General features: G+C 43.5%; 1 protein-coding gene across 1 annotated transcript; it reads left to right on the top strand.

Moving 5' to 3' along the window:
• The first annotated feature begins 51 nt into the window (after positions 1–51).
• Positions 52–18,723, top strand: klf13 (Kruppel like factor 13). Its single transcript, XM_056386737.1, has 2 exons — positions 52–1,054; positions 11,817–18,723. Exons 1-2 carry the CDS (start codon positions 577–579, stop codon positions 12,137–12,139), a joined length of 801 nt encoding a protein of 266 aa, XP_056242712.1. The 5' UTR covers positions 52–576; the 3' UTR covers positions 12,140–18,723.
• Positions 18,724–23,733: the final 5,010 nt, after the last annotated feature.

Here is a 23,733-nt window from a genome sequence, read left to right on the forward strand (position 1 = left end):
CAGTGTGCAACCTGTGGTGAAACTTTCAAGTAAACTCGTATTGTTCGGTGCATTTGGGGACACGCAGTGCCCAATGAATGAGCGGCTACTCTGACGATGCTGCCGAGCGCTGCCGGTCGACACGCCCCCAGCAAGGATACAACCAGCAGGAACAGGCGCTCAGGAGACACACTCACTATGCTGGAGAGTGTTTGAAGCCGCGATGGGAGTTAACACATCCAAGTTTCTAGAGTTCCTGTTACCAGCGTCGTTGCACTAAACAAAGACTTTGGGTTTCTTGTTTTTCTTCTCTCTCTCTCTCTCTCTCTCTCTCTCTCTCCCTCCCTCTCTCTCTCTCTGTCCCTCTCTCTATCTGAGGGGGCTTGTCTGCATTTTTTTTTTTGTCCGAGGCGTTTCTCTCACAGGATGTTGATGATATTGGAAAGCCGGGTAAGATCCTAAAGTCACTTCTCTCTGATGAGAACGACCTCCTCCTCCTCCTCTTCCTCACCACCACGACCACCACACAAAGGGAACCACGGAACAAGTACTTTTTTTTCCCCACACGCCATCATTTTATTTTATTTTTATTTTTGAATGTCATTAAGAAGCAGAGGGGGCTGTTTCAAAGACAAAATGGATCACTTTGCAGCAGAGTGCCTTGTTTCAATGTCCAGTCGTGCAATTGTTCACGCTCCTAAAGGGAATAGGGAGATTAAACCAGAAATCCCGTCCTCCTCCAAGAACGGAGAGGAAATCAAAGAGCCTCTGGTGAAAGACAACTCCTCTCTTTTTGTGGTGGCGCGGATTCTGGCGGATTTTAACCAGCAGACTCCCAACAATGTTGCCGAGCAGGCAAAAATAAAGGATGAGAGCATGCCGAACCTCACAGATGATGGAAACTCTGCCACACCTACCACCATCTCCGATCCTTCGCTCAAACAAAGAGGCAAAAGATCGAGAGGTCGAACTGAGCAAGAATCACCTCAGAAAAAGCACAAATGCCACTATTCAGGTTGTGAAAAAGTTTATGGCAAATCATCCCACCTCAAAGCGCATCTAAGGACACATACAGGTCAGTTTCATTGGATGCAAATTGTTTGTTGCTGTGACCATGACTTATTGTGCTACCTTTGCCTATATGAGAACGGATGGGATTATTAAAACCGAGAACACTGATAAAAAAAGAAGTGTGGTTTCTCTTACATTCAAACCGATATTAGTACAGAGGAAGGTGACTGACTGCTGTGTTTCATCGAGTCATGTGTGTAAATATTCACGGATCCACCCTAAATGGAAATAGCCAGCACAGACAGCGCAGCGAAGCCAGATTTGGTTCATAGCGTAATAATTGCATTGTTCCATTAAGTTGCATGAACTTTGCAAAATGTCCTTTTAATTTCGGGGGGGGGGGGGTCGAAAATAGTGCCACTCCCACTCAAGTCTCCGAGCTTTGTCACGGCTTTCCTCTTGCACCCCCCACCCACCCCCCTGCATTGGACAGTGTGTACAAACCGAAACTGCAGTGCAAATGCAGGACCAAATCACACACATCAGATTTCGAGCATTTCTTTCTTGCACACATTGATTCCAGTAAAGTTTGGTTTGTCTCATGGCAACATGAGAAATTTTTTTATTTTTTTTTTTAAACCCCTTCGACGACATGTGATGTGCACATCACAGAATACCACCAAGTGTGCACTAATGTGGGCATGCAAAAAAAAACAAACAAACACAAAAAGTTTTCAAGCTCAATCCACTCAATCCAGTAGACTTGAGTGTACCGTCACACTGCAGAGAGACAGGCTATCAAATGCGCTCCAGATCAGCAGTCTGTTACGTTTGACCTTCCTGAAGGACCATACCTCCATATTTGCGCTTTGCATTCCGCAGGATAGGCTACAGAGAGAGGGGCAAAAGATGTAGATGGACTCAAATTGGAGGTTTGATAAGAGCTGTGCAGTCGTCCGTCTGCCCAGAGCCCTTTGTTGTGATGTGCCACACCCCCACTAGACAGACTGCCAGCTGATCTGGCCAGCAACAGACTCAGCTAGCTGAGCCTCGACTGAGGAGCTTCTGCTCTGTAGACTGCAGCTCACACTCCCTCTTCTCACCGCTATCCTCCATTCTTCACACACGCACACACACATCATGCCTGACAGACCAGAAACAAAACAGACCTCTCCGGATCACGTAAGAAGCGCCTTGTATGAACTTGACACATATTTGAGCCTCATAGATTCCCTACAAATATGTGTGTATGTATATATGAGACACCTTCTTGCACAATTCACCCCTTAGTTGTCTCAAATATTAAACATCTGTGACCCTCTTTTACACGGCTAAATTCTTGTCTCATTGCCTATAAAACCTTTCTTTTATTCCCTCCTTACACTCCCTTTTCTGGCTTTTTGACTGATCGGTATCCTTATATCACCAGCTTTATTATCCTATACAAGAATTTCATATGGATACCATATGTCTTTGAAATAACAAAGCCTAACTTTAAAAGTGAAAGTAACCCTGTAAGATGCCATAGGCCTGATATATGGCACTTTTTCTTGTAGATGGAGGTTAATCCTGTGTCTGCATTTTGTATTTTTGTCCATTTTTACCCATCAGCTGCAGCTTGGTGCTGACAGCTGTGGTGAATAACCAGTGTTTGTCACAAAGAACAAGCTAAGAGAATGATTTGACATATGTATGTACATATAGCAGGGGTCCATAATGCTGATAATAACTGCCTGTGCGTCCTCTGCATAGTTGTGTTTTAGTGCAGCTTTATTACAGTCTATTAGCCTTGTTCTTGTCTCTTCTCTTCTCTTATCCTTTCTTTTGGGATACACTCCTGTGTCTCGCTTTGTGATTGGTTTGTATCCTATAATTTTTGATAATGAGGACGGTCACAAAACGTGAGTCATCTCAGTTCAACTGCCTCGTCTCAGCCAAACTTGCAGCAGCGCTCTCAGTGTGCCAGCCTCCAGCACACAGTGCACTTCCCTGCAGCCCCAACCATGTGTTTTTAGTGCAGCTTTATTGCTCCATATTAGCCCAGCCCTTGTCTCTTTGCCTATTAAGCGTTTCCTTTCGCCTGCCTTTCTGTTTGGATATGCTCCGGCGTCTGGCTTCACGATTTTTTTGTGTCCCATAAATTCTGATAATAATGACTCTCTCTGCTTATTTGATTGGATAGTCCCAGAATGTGGGTCATCTGAGTTCAGCCAGGCTGCTTGCAGTGCTTTCATAGAGCCAGACTCTGGCAGTGTGCTTCCCCTCAGCCCTTACTAGCAGAGTCAAGAGAGAATGGATGGGAGCCCAGTCAGTCCCAGCCAAACACCGCTATCTAATTGAGGGGGGAAACACTGTTATAGACACTAAACAAAGAGCTAAGGACAAGGCGTCCTCACTTGACTTCTCTAACGCCCAAAGCCTCATCATCCCAGCTTTTGCAACCCTTGTGCGTGTGATTTGTCAGAGTGTAAGAGGAGCTGAAACCTGAGCTACAGTGTATTTCTTGTGCAATGTCTACAGCACATAAAAAAATCAGTCCCATTACAAGCACAAAGCGAACTTCACCCTGCAGTAATGATTACCTCCGCTGTAAAAATAGTTTCAGGTTTGGTTTTTTTTACCTAGGTTTTGAAAATTCTTCTAATGAGACTTTTGATGCCACTCCAGTGCAATGGAGGTGAATAAAAGTTCATTTACAGCGCTTAAAGCATTTAAAAACTGTGTTTTTCAGGAAACAATGTACTCAGGATCATTTACAAACCTCGCTGTGAGTGGCTTTCATGGCAGAAAAGCTGTCCACAGCAAGACCTGGGGATTATCCAGAGCAACTGGGAAATTTATCTCTTTAAAGGTATTAAAAAGTTCCCGGTTAAGGGTCTCTTCAGCGGAGACTAAGTGGTTTCATTTTAGGTGTCTTTTCAAACACAGTTCGTCTCTTCTAACACAGTAGAGGGACACCAGGATGTAGCGGACATGGGAGAACACGCTGAATTTAAATGGCTCATTATGCTGCACTGAGTTTGATGGCGAAGAATCCACAGCAGTTTAGGGGTCTAAGGTTACCAGACAGCATTTGTCTGATCTCCTGGTGTGGGAGGTGGGGCTTTTCTCCAACACATACTTATCCTGCAGTATGGAAAATGCAGTCATGTAATGCTGATGTACAGATAAACTTTTATAGTCAAATGGAACAAATGTAGACCATAAAGCCGACTGCTGCCTCTGATTCTTCCTGAGGGAAATTCTCAGCACCAATTGGTTTCTCCCTCTCATTCCCTCTGTTAAGAGTTTAACGGACTCTTAACGATGAAGACCAACTTTCCCAAGAGGTGTCTTGTGGTCATTGAGTACACGGTGTTCTCTGTGAAGCCTCATTACTCTGCTTTGGTCATGTCATGCAGGCTGCCATATCCAAAGGAGAGATGGCCCCTGACAAGCTCATTACAAGTCATGTCTTCTTCAGAAAGAACAGCCCAGGCCTTCTGTGTGTCCACCCCCCACAGCCCCCACCCCACAGCTGGGCCTCACAAAAGGCCATCTTGTCAGTGTACAAGACCTATTCGAAAACTATTTGAATCACCGGGAGGAACAGGGTCAATATTTCTCAAAGACAAAGGGCCTAATGACATATTTTACAGTTGGTTTGACGTTTTGTCTGGACCTCTTTTGTGTTATGCTGGGGGTACCTCTAGTACTGGGAGATGGCTGTAAAGCCCTTTACTGTGTGTCCTAAAAAAATAAGTGGCACCACCTGGCAGCACAGTTCCACTGCCATGTAGATCCAGTTATTCATGCATGCTTTCTATTTTTGGTCAAATAACTGTGGTTAATGACACTTTTTTTAAACGTGAAATTATCCCAAATTCCACATGGAAAAAAGACACAGGAGTCTCTGATTATATATACTGCATCTCTGCCAGTGGTTTTATATTTGGCTGCACTGCTACACAGAGTGCACAGTGTTCCTGTGTGGCTGGTGGCAGTGATGAGGTAGCAGGGTGGAGATGGGGTTTTCCTGCTCTTACTTGAGCCTGACCTTGGCACAGCAATATGCAAAAATTCTGCTGGGGCACAAGAGGTTAGTCTGTCTACATGCCACACGGCAGGATTTCCACCATCCCTCCCAGTTGAGCCATATTTCTCCTGACATGTAATAAAACGGTGAATCCTCAGCCAGGAGATGTTCAACAGTTTCCATTTGTCTCCGCTCTGGTGATCCTACAAGTTATACGTTTTTGGCTATGCTAGTGGTGTCGGGCAGTCCGCCACGCTGGTCCAGACTGAAATATCTTAACAATAGTGGGATGCATTGCCATGAGGTTTTTGAATCCTAATGACTTTAACGGTCGCGTGACCTTTCCTCTGGTGCAACCAGCAGGTCGACATTTGTAGTTTTAAGTTCAATCCCTCATTTACATACCTGCAAAAATGAATGGCATTTGTCTGCTGCACCTTGTGTACATTAGCATTGTCAATGTCAGCATGTTAGCTGCTGTCAGTTTAGCCCAAATCATCACTGTGCTCTAAGTAAAGCCTCACAGAGCCTATAGCTCTTGCTCATGCTGTGAGATAAGACATTGTGAATGAAATCTGGTCGACCCATATGTAGCAGTACAGTATAGTATGCGCAGTGGAAACAAGGTATTAGTTAAATCTACTTGATCCTCGGGTTGTAAATAAAACCAAAGTGGAGCCACCATCTTGCCTGTTCTAATCCTCTGGTGTAGTGTTGCTGCTCCATGAAAGACATCACTGAGGCGTGTTCTGGTACACGCACTGTCCATATGCTATTCTACATGTGGACATGTAAAGCAGACTGTAGCATAGTTCCTCACTAATATTGGAATATAAACCTGATTTAACAGATTAAGCAGCTAGGCATGCGTGGTGGACACTCATAATACTGAAAGGCCCCTGTCAGGCAGTTCCCTGGCTGTGCTGCTTTCAATGGCCCACAGGGCTCATGTATTCTTTAGTTAGCTCTGGAGTACTACTATAAAAGCTACTCTGTCTATTCCCCCCACCAGCCCCTCCCACCCTTCTTCAGCCTGCAAAGCAAAATAGGTGCTGAAGCGTGTTGTGTTGCGAGGCCAAGCTCCGGCCACGGCTTGTGGCGTGGTGTTGATTACCGGCGGCAGGAAGAGAGGGATACAGACCTGTGGAACATTTGTGCATTTTTTGCCTCTACTGTTCAGCCACCGCCAACCGCATCTCACTTGCAAGGGAGGGTTCTGCAGTACAAAGACGGAGAATATACAGTGAGGCAGGGTGGGGGTGGGGTTAGATACTAGGATATTCACTGTCAATGCCCTCCATTGATGTAGGTCATTTATTCAGCTGCATCTGCAGCTAATCTGATTAACGTTTGAAGGGCTGTGACCTCTGCAGCAGAGAACACCCCTGTCAGCCCGGCACTCACAGGGTCCCATCTGAGAGTTAAACTCTGACTGTGACCACTGTGTTGTGTTCAGCACAGCTTGAATAAGAGAGGAATGGCTGAAAATCACTGTGGAGCTTATGTCGGGGGGGGGTGTTTTGTCTCTAGCAGGGCTGTTTATGTTCCCTACAGTATGTAAGGTGTGTCCTCTTTCTCTGTGCGATAAATCAGACTGTGGCAGACCACGACACACTGGGGTGTGGTCACCAGCACAAATGAGAAGTATTTTGTTCAGTCTTTTTTTTGGGGGGGGGGCATAATCATTTTCCATGGGAGACATGAAAATATTTCCCTCCGCATCAGAGTATCAGGTATAACTGGGACAGCTGGCAATATCTCCAGCCTGTATCTGCTCTTATCGCAGTGTGGTGAGGCCTCTCAGGATCTAGCAGGACTATGGCTCTTTGTTTGGCACTGGGTAGTAAGTATTTCTATCTCATGTGAGCTATAGTGTCAGACTCCATCAGTGGAATGAGCTGACATTGTACTGTGTGAGTGAGAGTCAGGGATGATGGGGCATCCCTGCTCCCACCCGTTCATACGGACCAACTGTAAACAGCCATTAATGGCTGCAGCTGTTTGCATTTCCTTACTTAACCAGGGTTTAAAAGATAAGGAGACTGCCTGCAACACATCAAGGCTGCAGGTTGTTTCAGCATGCACTCAAGGCTGAAAGAGAGTGCCCACTCTAACTAATTGAGGCAAATGTGATGAGCTGGTCAATGCAGGCGAGCTATCCCGGCTTTTCCCTTAAAGAGTTAAGGGGATGAAGTAATGTATGGCTAAGTGTGTGCAGGAATCAGACAGTCACACTCGACCCCCGCTGCATGTCTCTGGGTGAATGTCAATAGCCCTGTGCAGTGCAGACCAAGGGGAGTGAGTTACGGTTAGTACGCACAGCCTGTCTGATTGAAATGCATTACAGGAGTGCCTCTCCCGCTGGGAGCGAGGCTGCTGCTATTGTTCACAACCTGACAGCTATAGGCCCACAAGGGGAGCCCGACTATTCAACGTCAAGCAAGGTCCCTCACAATAAAGACAAAAGACGATAATAGATCAAATGCTCTCTGTTTTCAGAGCTTTCTCCTGACAAGTTTGAGCCGATCCTCATCACGAGTACCTGACCCACCCAAGGGTCTTTTGTCGCTCCTGCAGAGATGACATATTCTTGTTTGCGACAGATTCTGAATGGAGCTTTGGAGAAAACATGTTTTGACTGACTGATTTTCTCTGTAATTTGACTCCTCTCCCACTGAGTCAATTTTTCATAGACAAACAGCCACGTAAACAGTTGTTCTGATCTCAGATGTGTTTCAAATCAAGCAGCATGTTTTTTTTTTTCCTTTTCTACAGACCGCAGAACTTTGAGAGCCTTTGTTGTTATTTTTGCACCAGCGAAGCCTGCATGTATACTGCTGTGTGTACAATGAAAAGAGGCAAAAGCTGCAAGAGCCTTAATGTATATTTATTGTTCTGCACACACATGCTTGTGTTTATTTCATCTTGGTATGTAATGGTGCGTGTGGAGGGAGAGGCTGGCCACAGTTGGGTTAACCCTGTCTGCTCCAGTGGTTTATACTGATCAGGGACTCAGCAGTCATTTTAGTATTACCCAAAATCCCATGAATGGATGTCTCCTGGCAGCGTAGCCGGCTCCTGGTTGGTTACAGGTCATAGACTGTTGTAAACATGCAACCAAATTACAGGATTGTGCTGAGCCCTACCACTGGAGTTAGTGGTGTCCCTCTCATTTCATGTTGCCAAGCTGGCTGTGCCACAAAGCCAGCACTGAAGTGAGGTAGCTCCAACTCTAATGAGCTGTGATCTACACTCTGACTGCAGCCCTACTTTCCCTTTGTCTGGCTGTTTACTCGTAAAAGTCCATACAGGTTTCTGCGTGCACCTTGTTGTTGTTCTGAGTTCTGTAAAAGATATTTCCTGTTCTGGTTCTCACTGTGCAGGCAGAAGAAAGTTAACTTCAAGGTGATCTCCGATGTATCCACAGGAGCTGTGTTTTTTTTCGCCTTTCTCACCCTGCAGAGCTATTTACTCAAGCTCTCTTATGACAGAATCAGATAGAGGTTTTAGCTGTACACTGTGTGAGTTTGGCCCATGCCTGAGGACACACCAGGAATGTTATCTACTCTCGTTTGAAATGCTGGTTGCTGTTGTTGGAGCAGGTGACCGAGTTGAGTTTCTGAGTTGCTGCTCACGTCAAAAAGAGATTTGATCTCGGCTTCACAGACAGCATCTCTTTACACTGGGGAGGCAGATTCCATTTCTCGTAGCCATTTCTGCAGAAACTAAGGAGTACAAACTTCTTAGATATGAATGAGAGGAGGATGGGGGGAGAGGAGCAGAGATGAGCTGTTTATTTACTGACCCAGTGGCCTCAGAGAGAACAATTATATAACAAGAGTACCTGTGACATAATCTCATCGCCTTGGAGGGGGGACACTAGTGCTTAGCAGAGGTACAGTTTGCGTGCATGATGTAACTCACTTTACGGGTAACTGGGTCACTGTGTTCGTTAGGGAAAAGCTTCCCTCATTACGCCCCCACCCCACCCACCCACACTTCACCTCGCCTTTTGCAACTGACACTTTCTGAGAAAGACAAACCACACCCTGGATGTGGCGCTCCGCCAGAGATGGGATAACCAATCGGTGGGGCCTGGCGTCGGCCCTGCCGTGACAACACTGGGACTAGATGGGAAGAGCAGTAGGGTAAGGGGAGTAGCTTGCTGTATTCTTTTTTTTTTTCATCAGAGATGCTGAGTAATAGCTGCAGTCTATTGAAAATATCTTGGAGAGTGACATCTTCCTACCACAACGGGGTAATAGCCCCTATCATTGTTTCCACTCAGGATCAAAGTCTTTGTTCCTTAAACCTCCCAATCCTCATGTTATGAAACAAGCGCAACAATCAATTGGGGCATTGCATGTTTTTTTTTTTCTTTATGCAAGTGAATCTTCTAAGGCTTACATTAAAGCAGCAGGATTTTAATGCATATTTATATTGTTGACCTAAATGCCAAAAGCAGTTTAGCATGAGGTGAAAATAGGCAGTGTATCAGCTTAATACTGCATTTTCTAAGAAGTCATGGAGCTCTGTATAATTGGATAGGTGAGTTGATGTTGGATACCTGATGCTTCCACTATGACTGCATTTCTGTATAAGGGCCGTTAGACTGGATATCTCAGCCTAGCTCTCTGGTGTCTGGTTAAATATTAATGTTGTTGGATCCGTTACACTGGTTATTTAGCCTTAAGCAGCCTGCAGAGCTTAGCTCTTCTTTTTTAGCCAGTAACTCATTTTGCAGTGCCAGGTGGCAACAGAGGCTGCTTCTCTTGCTAATAAGGTATGAAATCAGACTATCGTGAGTCTCTTCAAAGAGATAATTGCCCTAAAAGTTACACTGCCTCCCTTTTCTGCTGGAGCTATGCTTCAAGGAGGATGTAATCCAGGATATATAAAACAGGGTCAAACAAATATTGTAACTCTTAATGTCATGCAGGACAAGATAGATGTGTTTATTTTGTGTGAACTTTAGCAGGAGAGAGAGAACAGTGTAGAGATTTGACAAAAAAAAAAGGAGACAAGGCTGTGGGCAATATGCAAATGTCTATATGTCAGTTACAGAGTTTACACACACTGAGCTCTGTATGAACCCTGAGGAACTGTAGTGGGCAGGGCTGACTGAGTTTGTCTGGAGCTGAGGTGAGGCGTCAGAGGCAGGAACACAGACCGGGCTGTCTAGACTTGCTCTGTCTGTCTGCATGTTTTGTAACCATGCAGTATAGGGGGTGGGGGTGGTGGGGTTGCCGAGACTAGTTGTGCACTGAGTTCTTGTTTTTGAGACTCCCTGGCATCAGGTAGCATATGACTGTTTGATGCTGAACAGCACTGTTTCCATTGTGGCCCTGAGGGAAGCCACAGAACAAAGAAAGTATTTGGCAGGCCTGCTCTTACGTGCTCATTTGTCATGCCACCAGTAAACATTAACGCATCTCACCGCCTATTCCTTTTCATACCTAGAATCCTCGGCATATAGGCTTAAGAGAAGATGGATCATTCTTATTGTCAGGGAAGAATCATAACATTAAAAGAATACGTCCTGCCCTTCGCTATAGTGCTGCAAGGTCACGCTGGTAAAATTAGAATTCTGGATGTAGCTATTGTCAGGCAGAAACTCAGTGAAATGGAACTAAATGAATACAGTGTTAGACACATTGGCCAGTGGATGCAGAACGCTACATGTAGGCTCCATGCGCGCTGTTTCCACATCAGAATGGAAGGAAACCACAAGATATATAGTACCATCTGGCTTTGGGTATATTTGTGTCAAAGCCCACTTTTATTGCCTGATGGAAGGGGGGAGGGTGTAATTTCCCATGTGCCGAGTCACAGATAGTTGCATGTTGGAAAATGGGCTGGGCAACCATTGTGAATGTGATTAGCATCTGGAGCTCAGATAATTAAACCGTGTCTGCTCCTTCGGCACAGCGCCAATATTTAGGTGATTTACCCCAAGTCCCACGGCTCCTGACAGCCGCCTTGTCTCACATTTTTTTTTAAATATTTCGCAAATGTCTTGGGTGGTTTTTGATATCCTTCCCCTCACCTCACTGACCCATCAGGCCCAGCTGTAACCTTGTAATTGTTATTCCTTGGTGACTCAGAGTCAACTATATACACAAAACAGCACAGTCTTGTTCAGCAGGACCTGTCTTTGGAATATGTCTGCTTACCGTGCCTGGCAGTGCACATGACTTGTTAACCTCTAAACATCTCATAATGAGTCACTGCTCTAACTATGGTGGCAGTTTTGCGATTAGAGTGCGAAACTAAGAACGCATCAATGAGTTTCATTTGTTTCATGTTACACTCACTGACACTATCAGTATTTCTGAAAACGCTATGTGATTCCCATTGTACACTGTGGTGAAAACTAAAGCATTTAAGGTGGATTGAGCATGTTTTGGCCCATTTAATACAAATCACATGTACTCTACATTCCTGCTCGCCGTTCTCTCAAGAACAGTTGAGTTGAATTGCAGTTTGATTGTCTTGTTTAAACCTTTCAGGCAGCCACTGACTCCCATTTATTCTGGTACAGTGTTAAAACTTGCATGTGAAGACCTTGAAATAGGAAATCCATCATAGTACAGTATTTGTAAGTTTATTTTTATATCAGACTAAAATCAGTGGAAAACAATGGATACTTGGAAGGCCTGGAAAACACATTCAGGGATTAAAAAAAAAGAAGAATGTTAAGTACACATGATCTGTAGTGCTGATAAACAGGCCTTCAAGCCATGCTGCTATTGTCTTGTGTTTTATTGTGTGATAATACACCGGCATCTCTCCTTCCTCTTCTGTTTTGCAGGAGAACGGCCTTTCCCATGTACCTGGCCAGACTGCAGTAAGAAGTTCGCTCGCTCCGATGAGCTGGCCCGCCATTACCGCACCCACACGGGGGAGAAGAAGTTTGGGTGCCCGCTTTGTGACAAGCGCTTCATGCGCAGCGACCACCTGATGAAGCACGCCCGGCGCCACTCAGATTTCCAGCCCGGCATGCTGAAGAGGCCTCACGGCAGCAGCGGCAGCAGCGGCAACACAACACGTCCCAGCTCCCTCAGCGACTACAGCCGCTCAGATGCCTCCAGCCCCACCCTCAGCCCCACCCTCAGCCCAGCCAACTCGCCTTAAACTGAAACCCAGTCGCACTTTCCGCCTCCGACCTGTGAGGCCTGTGTTTTTGTCATAACACTTGTGTTGCACAGTTGTCAGCAACCCCCCTTTGCTATTCCTGCGCTTGCTGTGGTGTACCATACTGTACATAACTGCTTATTGTAGTGCAATTACTTGTGTGATCCTAAAAGAAGGTAATGCCTTTCCCAGATGGCAATATTTACATTCTGTACCATATGTCTGTATTTTTTTAGCTTCTGATGATGGCTAGTTGTCCAATGTACGTTCGCAGTCAGCTAAACAAGGTTTGGAAGAAAAAGAAAAGACACCCTGACAAGTCTTATCAAAAAATTCTTTTTTTTTTTTGTTTGTTTGTTTTTCTTTATTTTTCTGAACAGGTGAGGAGAAGGGGTACACACACACCTCAGGATTGAAGACAGTTGCTATTTCTGTAATACCACAGTACTTAACAGTACTCACATTGACTGCACAATATACTCATCACTTTACTCTGAAATTCAACAGGGGTTGAATTTTACGCCCTGCTCAGGGATGGCCTTGTTAGCTTGAAAGAATGAACACGGTGAAGAGAAACATACAGTACATATATAGCAGCCTTACACTCAACACAATTTGCACTCTTTGTTTTTTGTTGGTTTTCACACTCGAGGAAACTAGCCCTACGGTCACACGGTCAATCGTACACAAAACTCCGGTTCTGTTCTCCCTTGTGTTCTGGGGATTCATATGTAATGTAAATGCTGTGTGTTATGAAATCGGTCCCCAAACCCTCGCCTCAGTAAACAAAATACATCTGTTCCTCCACTGCAATGTTAATATTCAGTTGCCATTACACTGGGTTAAATATGTACTTCATTAAACAGCAGTGTGCAGTATATACTGTGTAAATCTGCACTGTGGGAGGATCGGGATTATATTGGGTGAACAGTTTTTATAAATATACTCAGTTGAAGAAACTTTAGAACCTTTAAATAGAGACAGTTAAGTTTCAAAGCAGCTGTTCATGCTTCTTTTTTAAAAATAAAAAGTGCTGTATCATCAGCCAGTATTTCACACAAAGTGGACACAAAGGGACTTTAGTTGAAACAATGTTTATCCATCTCGCAAGCACATAGGAAAAAGTACCAAAGACAAGAGTGAAAGAAAGCTTTCTACTCAGTCTTGTAAGCCGCCCTTCATTGAGGCCTGGGGCTGGTGGTTGGCAGTATCACAGGTAGAGCCAGACAGCCCGCTCACTTCCCTCCTCCTGCCTCTGCCTTTTGTGGCCTCCCTGGAGGAAACAGCTGCATCCCACAAGAAGCTATTCACAGCCCGCAGGAGGAGGAGTGCGAACATGCCATTCCCGGGGAGTCCTCCCTCGCTCTTCTGGCTCTACCTGTCCCGTCAGAGAGCGGTGATGATCCGAAACCTGCCAAATTGCATAAGGTCACCTAACTTTGGGAGTCAAACGTAGGCCAGAGTGTGGGGCAGAGCGTTTGGGCTGGGCTGCAACATGGTGGAGCACAGAGTGAACAAAGCAGCTATCTGCAAAAGACAGGCAAGAGGGGGCAGGTCCTGATAAAAGAGGAGAGGTTTATCATGAGCTGAGCAGCACAGAGGAGGAGACACCCAGCCGCAGACACCCCCCCCCCCCACCCCTCATCTCCTCCTCCTCCTTCTCCTCCTTCCCCCAACTCCCTTCCTCCCTCCAACTGTAGGAACTGTGAGCGGAAAAATGGCTGTAATTAGTGGTTTGATCCAACCTGTAGGATAAGAGTAGAAAGAGAAGTGTATGAACAACAGTACTACCTAGACAATGCTGGCAGTGTGGGTGGGATGTACCCAACTCCATCCTAAGCACAGGGAGAAATCCACTACTCCATGCCGGAGAGTCAGATTTCACAATGCCAAGGAAAACGTCGCTCCAAATTCTCACCAAATGAACCCAAGCGCTCAAAACAGCTGCTTTCAAACTTCTCTCTCACAACAAGGGGGGCTTTTAAACTGTTGTAAAAACATCTGAACCAAAACGAACATATCAGCAAAGTGCAGTGCTCACCAGCCTCACGTTGTCCTGCCTGTGAAGCTCAGATGTCCCGTGAGAAAGCTGACTTGTGTTTTCTAGACAGACATGCCTCAATAAGTCAGGCAAAAGGCACAGTAAACCTTCCATGGAAACGGGCACCACTATCAAAACTGCTGCAGCCCCGCCAGTCTGTGTTATGCCTACATTTTCTTTTAATGCTCCAGCGCTATGGTTGGAAATAGTTTCAACCGTGTAGTGCGGTCCTGTCAGATCCCTCCGGACCGTTGTCATCATGAATTGCATGTGCTAGCTTCATCTTACCAACAAGTCGTCGGACTCTCTCACCCTGCAGTCCCGTGCTTCACACTATGTGCATGTTAACAACTTGGGCCCGAGAGCGTAGAGGGGTTTTCGAGGCGGTCTGGCAGGTGTAAGTTCATGAATGGCAGGCCTTGTCCCCCCTCACACACCCCCACTCCCAGCCCCCCACCCCCCGGTCTCTGCAGCAGCCATCTCTCTTTAAAGTTGTGAATAATCAGCTCTGTCACATCCTCCAGAAAGAAAACATCGCTTATTTAGATCGAATGCAGTAGTTTCCTCAAAAACACCACATGTTAAAAAAAAACAAAAAAAAAAACAACCCTCTGTGAGATGTAAAGTAAGTTTCCCGGCTGCAAGATGACACTTTGAATGCCACTGATAAGCAGCTCTCAGTGGAAGAAGCACTGAGAGGGTTTTACCATTTCTGAAAAAAATAAAACTTTGATTTTCAAGAAACAAGTTCTTCAAATTGCTGTTGAGCAGCTTTTTGTGGTATCTATTCTATCCATGGCTTTTTTTTAAATTATTATAGTCAATTTTTGACTTGGTTTGTAGTGTAACTTTCTCTTGCAGAAAAAAAAAAAAAAAAATCTGAGTGGCTCACCCTCAAGCAGGTTTCATGAATCACTTCTTAACCCATAATCTGCACATTTACCTCAGGGTCGACATCCGCAAAGCAGATATGGGACAGTTTGTGGATTTTGTTTTAACATCAGTTTGCTGCACACAAATGTCTGCCAGCCTCCCACGGTGTTCCTGGGTGCTTAGTGCTCACTGCTGGTCAGTGTCCGACCACACTGGAAACACAGGAACGCCTCTGTACGGGCCCAGCTCCTGCCTAGTATGTCCTCATAACATTCAACAGTCCTGCTATACGCCTTAGTAAGCACTGGGCACTCTGGACGCTGTTTTCAGTGAAGTGAACTGCCCCTTTAAAGACCCTTGACCATTAGTGTCGGTGGACTTACTGTACAGTAGGCGACAGGAAGCTCCAACCATCTGAAAACAAACTGACTGCGACAGTGTAAACATCCCAGTCTATCCATCCATCCAGACTGCTCCAGTGACATATAGGCCTCCACAGGCAGAGTCTCATAACTTTTATTCTCACTGTACCAAATCTACTTGAATAATTCAATACAAAAGGCCATTGAACACAGTTTTGTACATGTCCATTTTTACTGTACTTGCTTTTGTTGTCAAATAATTATTAACCTCTCTGGAGAAAGGTGTATAATCTGTTCTTTTGTTTTGTGGTTTTTTTTTTTCTTCTTCTAGATTTTCCATTGTCTTCAGGTCATTTCAGCAGTTCTTTTGAATTTATCACAGCATTAAGGTTGACTGTTTTCGCCGGGCTGTTTAAAGGCACCATTATTGCTTAAAATAACATCCTTTTAACCCTGTTCATTGGGGTTCACCCCTTTAATCAGAAAAACTTAATACTCTGTTGATGTCAGGATGCAGGTTATTCCAGTCAGCCTGTTATCCAAAATTCCTCCAGGTCAGAAAGTGAAAGGATTGTTTGGGGTCGTGATAAGAAAAAAGGAACCTTCCTGACCTCTATGTACGTCGATTTCTGATGGAGTGACTTCTTTTCTTTGTTATTTAGATTCTTTTGAAAGTTTTCCATAAGAATAGAGACCACAGCATTGTGAGTTAGCAATGTAGTCATGATTTTTATTATTGCTTTTTTTTGTCTCATATAAAATGTTAAAGCTTGTATATTTTTCAAAAATCATACCTCTCGAAATATTTGACTTTTGTTGTACCTTCATATCTTTTCAAAGCATCCATCATGTAGCTTACGTTTGCTTGATGAGTAGCACAAATAACTGGTGGTTTTGTTTGTCCCTACTTGAATGAAGAAGGAAAGAAAGAGAGACTTTTTTCTGTAAAAAAACAAAAAAAACAAAAACAAAACAAAAACACTGGGCTACATTTTATATAATCATCCCATGTTGTCAGGGTCCTGCACATCCTTGTAGATGGAAAAGGTAATCTTTCCGGGGAAAATATGAGAGCATATTTTTATTATTTTATGTTACAAAAATGTTTAAACCATCCCTTCCCTATTGAGCTCCACATATTTGTCTTGGTTTAAATATTTCTCATGTTAGGGATGTTGTCAACTGTAAATTGGTCTGAAACTCTTTTGGCATTTCAGCATTTTTTAATCCAACTTCACGATTGTAATCCCAGTCAGATTACAGATTTCGACAAGGACTTTAAACAATGACAAAATGGATATACAAGGTTTCTACAAGATGCTAACAGCGTACCAGTCGATATTTTCTTCTTCTAATTGTACAATACATTAATGAGAATTGATTGTTGCCTAGTATGTAAAGAACTAACATTAATCTTATTTAAAAAGTTCATTATTAATGACATGAATATATCACTGATGAGACCATCTCAGCTGAAATCTTTGTGACTGATCTCATTGTAAAAGCATGATTGATGCAATTGTGTGCCAAAACCATAATGGTAACTTCATAAAGACGACACAGAGGTTGAGGATAAAAAGATTTAAAAAAAACTAGCTCTTATCAGACATTTAACAAACTTGTACAGTTTTATAAAGTGTGACATGTTTTTATGTTATGTACAGGATTTAATGAAGCAACTCTGCATATCTGATATGCAAGTGTTCTAAGTTAAATATTTCTTTTCTGCTTAATGTAAACATTTTGATTGTGTAGCTTTGTTTTTCATTTAGTTTTTGTTATTTAATTTTTTTCTTCCTCTTCCTTTTTTTTTGCTGTACAATACTCAAGCAATGTATAATGGCTTATTACAGGTATTTTTGACATAAACAATCTTAATGATAATGAACGCCCAACCATTCCAAAGGATTGAAAATTGCATTTGCTATAAATGTGCTGCTTACATCGACCCGATGCATTTTTGTAGGTAATGAATAGAAGTCTGTCTTGACTGTGAGGTTTTACACGTTGTGAGTTGTGCACAAGGTACGTTTCTCATTGTCAACATTTCCCAGGTTTAATCTCTCCTTTATTCTCTGCGGGGGGTCTTTGTGTCGGCAAAGCCAATTCCACTGAACACCGTACATGCAATATTTAAAAGTTAAGGACATACAGAGCATGTCTTCCCTCATGACAATTTTTACAGGCGGGAATAATGTTTAAGAGACAGCCATGAAAGGATAGAGTGGTTCTTGAGCAGTGAGATGGAGCTTTTGAGTTTGTGCATCTCATCAGCGGCTCCACAGTTACAAGTTGTTACCAAAGGCTTTGAAGGGAAAGATGAATGTTGCAGTAATTTTGAACCCGACCCCAGTCTGGACCCTGGGTTCAACTTTATATGCTGTAAGGGTTGATCAATGGATGTTGTGCTTGATTATGGACCTTTTTCTATATCTCAATTAAGCAACTAGTTTTTTGTTTTGTTTTGTTTTTTTTTCATTTTTTTTAAATAACTTGAATGAACAAAACCCATGAAATCATACGAGCAAACAAATTCTGAATGAGTAAAATACAGCGGGAACATGCAGCATGGCGGATTAGCAGACCATATCTGTCAGCACCCTTCACTGACCGTGTGCTCGTGCTCAACCTGCCAGAACTGACACTGTGTGCAGTTTGCTCTTTACTGAACAAGAGCATGCTGAAGAAGCAAGTCTTTTACTCAAGTGTTGGAAATTTTTTGTCCGTAAAGAATTTGTCTGCTCCAAATTATGCTGCACAAAGTGCTGTCAGTGACCTCCCTTTGATTACAAAGGGCCGTTTGATTCTGTTTCCTGTACCTGTTTGTCCTCGATGTACCTCCTCAGTGTAATGTTGCTCTCTGGATACCTCTGTGTGTTTCTCCTCTGCCCATCACCATCAGTTGCCTGTTGTAGTGACTCCATGGTGCTGCTCTCCCTCTCGGCACCAATAAAATCTAATCTGTAAATAACTCTCGACTCAGCTATGGCCAGTACATTCTTCAATGACCTCACTCTAACCTTCAGGTGTCATTTTGTTTTTTCTCTCAGCAAACCAAAATCACTACATTCAAGTATTACAGTTGTACAGTTCCTTGGATTCTACACACTTTTAATGTGCTGGTCTTAGCTGCTCTGCTGTACCTTTTTATGGCATTATTTTTTACATGTTAGACAATATATTGTGACCATGTCCTATGCAAATATGAAAAATAACAGATTGTTGAATAATGTATGTTGTCATAACTTGTATGCATGAAATAGTGAAGTTTACATTTGGAAATAAATTCATAAAATAAGCAGCTAAAATTTGTTTTGTGCTCTTTCCCTGTTGAGGTGACACTGTGATTCTTGCTGAACACCGGCCACCGTGGCAACAATGAACAGGAACTAGCACATGACAGGATAATAACGAATGCAACAGCATAGTATAATAGTTAGACATTTTGAGAAGAATGCTTATTCACTTTCTTGTTGCGAGGAAATTGAGAAGATTGATACCGCTCTCATGTCTGTGTAGTAAAGACGAAACTGCTGTAGGTTAGATTAGCTCAGTTTTACAGAAACTGTATAAAAGTTTTAAAAATGAAAATTTGTGGATCTGGTCTGGCAAATTTGTGGTTAATGCATTTTGATTGTTGTATGGGTTAGTACGAGCTTGTTAACTTCAGAAGTGCTGGAGGGTTTTTGTTATCTTTCAGACAGAGCCAGCCGAGCTATTTCCCCCAATCTCCATTCTTGCTACGCTAAGCTAACTGGAAGCTAACTGGAAGCTGGCTGTAGCCTCATATTTGCTGGACAAAAATATGAGTATTGTCAATATTCTCATCTAACTAACAGCAAGAAAGTGAATCCCAAAATGTCAAACTATTCCTTTAATTCAGGGAACTGATTGTATAATGTCGTTTACATAGGTCACATTAGCCACTTACACACAAGTCTTGATTGTACTAAATTATTGCTTGAGAATTTAACTTAACATTTGGAAGGGTGTGTTTTTTTTAATCTTTAAAACGTTACATAATCTTGCTTTAGTATCAGAATTGGGTCAGTTCCCTTTGAAGATCCTCATTTACATTTATAAAACATTTCAAACCTTAAAGCAGACTCCTACAGTCACATCAGAGAAATACAGAAAAGGGCTGCGTTCCTCAGTCAGACAGCCTTTTCTCACATGCCTGACATGCGCTTCAGTATTATTGTTGCAACAGGAAGTACACCTTGTTCCCCCATGCAAATATTTACAGTAACTGCTGGGGTACCAACAATAGGTGGGGCTCCGAATGCTGGGTTCTCCTTCCGGCCATGTTGTATTTCAGGCCAAATAGATTTATAAACTGTGTGAAGTTTCGTGCATATGCCCAGGTACAGAAGAATGGATGATTCACTACAAGCTGCCCCCCCCCCCCCCCCGTGAAAAGTGCTCTTTTAATCCCAAGCAAAGTTTCGCACTCCATCTGCATTTGCTGCTGTGAAAGATCACGGGCGTGGCCTTTCCTGCTCACAATGAATCATGCGATGTGAAGTGAGACAGGACGGAAGAGAAAGAACCAAGGCATTAAAATTCTTGATGAGGAGCCTGGTGTTCTCCCTGCTCAATCTGTACACCTCCTGTCTCCAGGCAGGTTGGAGCTAGCAGCACACCACGCTACACAAACAGACAAGCTGCCACCCCTGGCACCACCACACAACTTGATGTGCCATCACAGCCGGCATGTTCCCAGAGCTTGTTTTTATATTTGTGCGGCAACATGGGGGACTTCTGCATAGTTAGTTTTAATGTGTGTATATTTAACCCATTTTTTTGTGATTGTCTTAGGCAGGGAGCTGTTGTCAAGGAAAATTGAGCTCCTAAATATACAAATCCTGTGGAGCTTCTGGTCATGCAACAGCAGAGCCTCACTAGAGTCCCTGTGCAGACCACTGACTGAGCTAATTCACACATATCTTACCGTATTACAAGAAAGATCTCGGGCTTTACTGGTTGTGTGGGTGAGCCACATATTCTGTCTGGGTTGCATGTCTTTCAATCACGTGTTTATTTTCAAGATGACACATTTTCTCCTCCATAGTGAGTTATATTGCTGCAGATGCAGAGCAAAGTACAGACAATTATATGAGCAGCAAGCACACATCTCTGCTGGTATCACCCTGCAGACAGGATGTGGGGGCGGAGGAGGTGGTTTCAGTTTGACTGATTTATCTCTTCAGTCACACCTTTTCTTTGGATTATCAGCTGCTGAGCACCCAGACTCCAGGTGAAATTCTCTACACAGAATAAACAAAGGTTTTACACAGAGTGGCGAGAACCTCAACCATGAGTTATTTTGAATGCATTGTCTCAGGGAAAAGTACAGTACAGTGTGCGAGAGATGGAAGATGAGGACGAGGGGGTGGGTGGGTGGTGTTACCAGGCGCTGATTGGTGCACCCAAGCTAGTCACACTCAAAGTCTAGAGCGTGGGAGGCTCTGCGGGCTGGAAAAGGGTCTATGCTCCACTGAGGTGTGTGGGCATCGCTGACTTTGAGATTCAGTGGAATTAATCCACAGAAAAAGAAGGAGAGATGTGGTCAGCAGCAGTAGTGGTCCTAATCGCACAGAGGCCCATGTGTGTGTGTGTGTGTGTGGGTGTGTGTGTGTGTGTGTGTGTGTGTGTGTGTGTGTACGCCCCTCTTCGTCCATGCCAAGCCCCAGAAGGCAGAGCTGAAGGGCCATGTGATGCCACCCACTCTCGAGTGCAGTGCATGGCAGGGCTGGCGCTAGATCCTGCGGAGCGGGTGGGATGAGCTCAGATATTGGAGGCTGGCACTGGCTGAGAACAAGGCTTAGCTATGGGAGGTGGGGAGGGGGTTGGCATTACCACTCACTGCAGCAGAGACATCAAAGGCAGCAATCCTGCTTAAAACACAACAGCACCGTAAATACTATCAGGTAGAGTTGCTTACAGTTTAGCTGATGAGAATAGTGCAAAGAGGATCTAAATACTCACTTCATATATATATATATATATATATATATATATACACCCATGGATATGCATAATAGTCCCACATATTAATACTATCTTCTTAACGAGGCAACTGCTTACCATAAAAATCTATATTTATGAACTATTGTGTTATGTTAAGGCCTGTAATGGGCTCTAATTACAGGAGGAAGGGGACACATGCATCTGAAAGGGAAATAAAACGGCAGTTAACAATCACTGCATCCTGGTGATTTCAGTGTGCGTGTGCGTGTTAGAAATGAGTTGAGTGAATTTGACAACATGGAGGCTGTGCTGTACTGTTGGAGAGGATGAGAGGGCTGCCAAACGACTGCTGTATGCCTGATAGAGCTCTTTGTTGCCTCAAAAAGCAAAGGGAGGTCCCTCATGCAAATTCAAAGGATATTCTGAGAAAAGAGGATCCAAGAAAGTAGACAATGCACTCTGTCTCATTCACTACTTGTTATGGAAGACGCAGGAAACAAGAGCTGGGGATACAGTGCTGTGAAGAAAGGGGCCCTCTGTGACTAACATTAGACATCACGTGGAGATGTAATTCATCCTCAAAACTTAACAAGTCACTCCATATTATTAGCAGCCGCAGTCCACAACCGTGACCTGGAGCACGGGGCAACAGTTGGAGAAGTGAGTCTAACCCTCATTGTCGTCTCTAGCAGCCCAGTCACGGGACTATATACACTCAGTCAGAAGTATGCAACCCATCCCACACATAACAGGCTTCTGCCCACAGAGCAGACCCTCCCCTCACTCTCACTCCACCGACTCAGCCTGCTGCTATTCTGTACACTTGAAAAAGCAGAGACTAGTTTTACCTCAGCTCATACTCGTAGGTTGTTTATTGAAAAAGACAAAAAAAACCCAAAACAAAACAAAACGGAAACATACGTATCTTTTTGTAGCACGAGTGTATTTGAGAGTTCTCACAAGCTGATATATTAGTGTGTTTACACTTCTGTTTCCTGTTACAGGCCTTTGTGTCTCTCCTCACTTTTTAAAAACTGTGGTTTCTTTATGGTTTAATCAGCCAGGCTAGCAGCTCTGTGAGGCTGGACTTTGGTACAGTGTGACTTTGAGCTCAGTGATAACACTAGCATGCTAACATGGTTACGTGGAGCAGCTAAAAACTTTTAACCTGTTCACTATCTTAGCATGCTAACACATGGCTGAAGGGAATGTCATAGTTTTGCTTGCAGGTATTTGTACATAAACCGTTATTTGATATAAGTTTGACATAAGTTGATATAAGTATTTGATATAACTTTGACCTGATGAAAAGTCAAAAGATCATAGCGTCATTAGGATCCATCCTCTGGGGACCATGAATATCTGTAAAAAAAATGTCATGGTAATCCATCTAATTGTTTTTGAAATCTTTCCGGCTGACAAAGGTGACCTAAAGACCTGATGATAACCTGATTGGAAGCCTTTGGAAACAGCTTTTAATGCACTAGGATGAAACCCTTCTTACTGAGCTGTTCTCTTTTCTCTGCATTAGAAGATTAAATTAAGCTTTAAGTAAATTAATCCTTACATATATCTTCTGTATGGTGACCAATACACGACTAAACCTCTCCTTGAATATGCTCTGAATCATGTTTATGCAAACTTTGATACCTTTTGTCTCTATAGTGTGACAAGCCCTCACTAGAAAACTAACTAACTGTCATAGGGATGCAGAGGACACTTCACATGAATGCACTTGCATTTTCTGCTGCTTTCCAAAGGCCTGTTTCGCTGCTTGGCGTCGATCCTCTTGCCAGTGAGCGACCACCTCTGGAGGAATAAGGCAGAGTTACAGCTCTCCGTCTGGAATGCTGCCCTACTTGGCAGTTCACTCCTAAGAATCTCAACTCTGTAACCTCAGACCAATTTTGGTGGGAATTTTCCCCTCATTCAGTTCCGTCTCATTCAATAAGCCGACCCAAGATTAATTACCTTTTTCCATTAATGCTGAATGTTATAAATCAGTGTGTGTCCTATTCTAAAAACTCAGATAGCCTCTTAAAGGAGCACTGCACTTATTCTACACATGAACATCAGTTTATCCATCAAGGGGAGTGTCATACGTCTTTTGAGGCTCTGTAGGAGCTTTGTCTAGTCTGATAATCCTGGTGATGTCATAGTGATGTTATCTTGTTTGCAGCTTTCAGAAATTTAAATTTTTTATGGAAGCAGGTGTGTAATGAAAGATGCTTTAGAGCTGCATTATGGGAATTGTAGGACCCAACCTTTTGGGAGCTTGACCCATATTAAGTGACTAAAAATATTAAAGGGAATTTTTGCCTCTGCAGCAGCAATTTTGATCAATATTT

Source organism: Seriola aureovittata, chromosome 10 (genome assembly GCF_021018895.1).
Source record: "Seriola aureovittata isolate HTS-2021-v1 ecotype China chromosome 10, ASM2101889v1, whole genome shotgun sequence".
NCBI classification, from domain to species: Eukaryota; Metazoa; Chordata; class Actinopteri; order Carangiformes; family Carangidae; genus Seriola; species Seriola aureovittata.

Coding starts and splice junctions, on each gene's coding strand:
- klf13 (XM_056386737.1), top strand. CDS start 577: ATGTCATTAAGAAGCAGAGGGGGCTGTTTCAAAGACAAAATGGATCAC. Junction 1,055..11,816: donor GCATCTAAGGACACATACAG/GTCAGTTTCATT, acceptor TCTGTTTTGCAG/GAGAACGGCCTTTCCCATGT.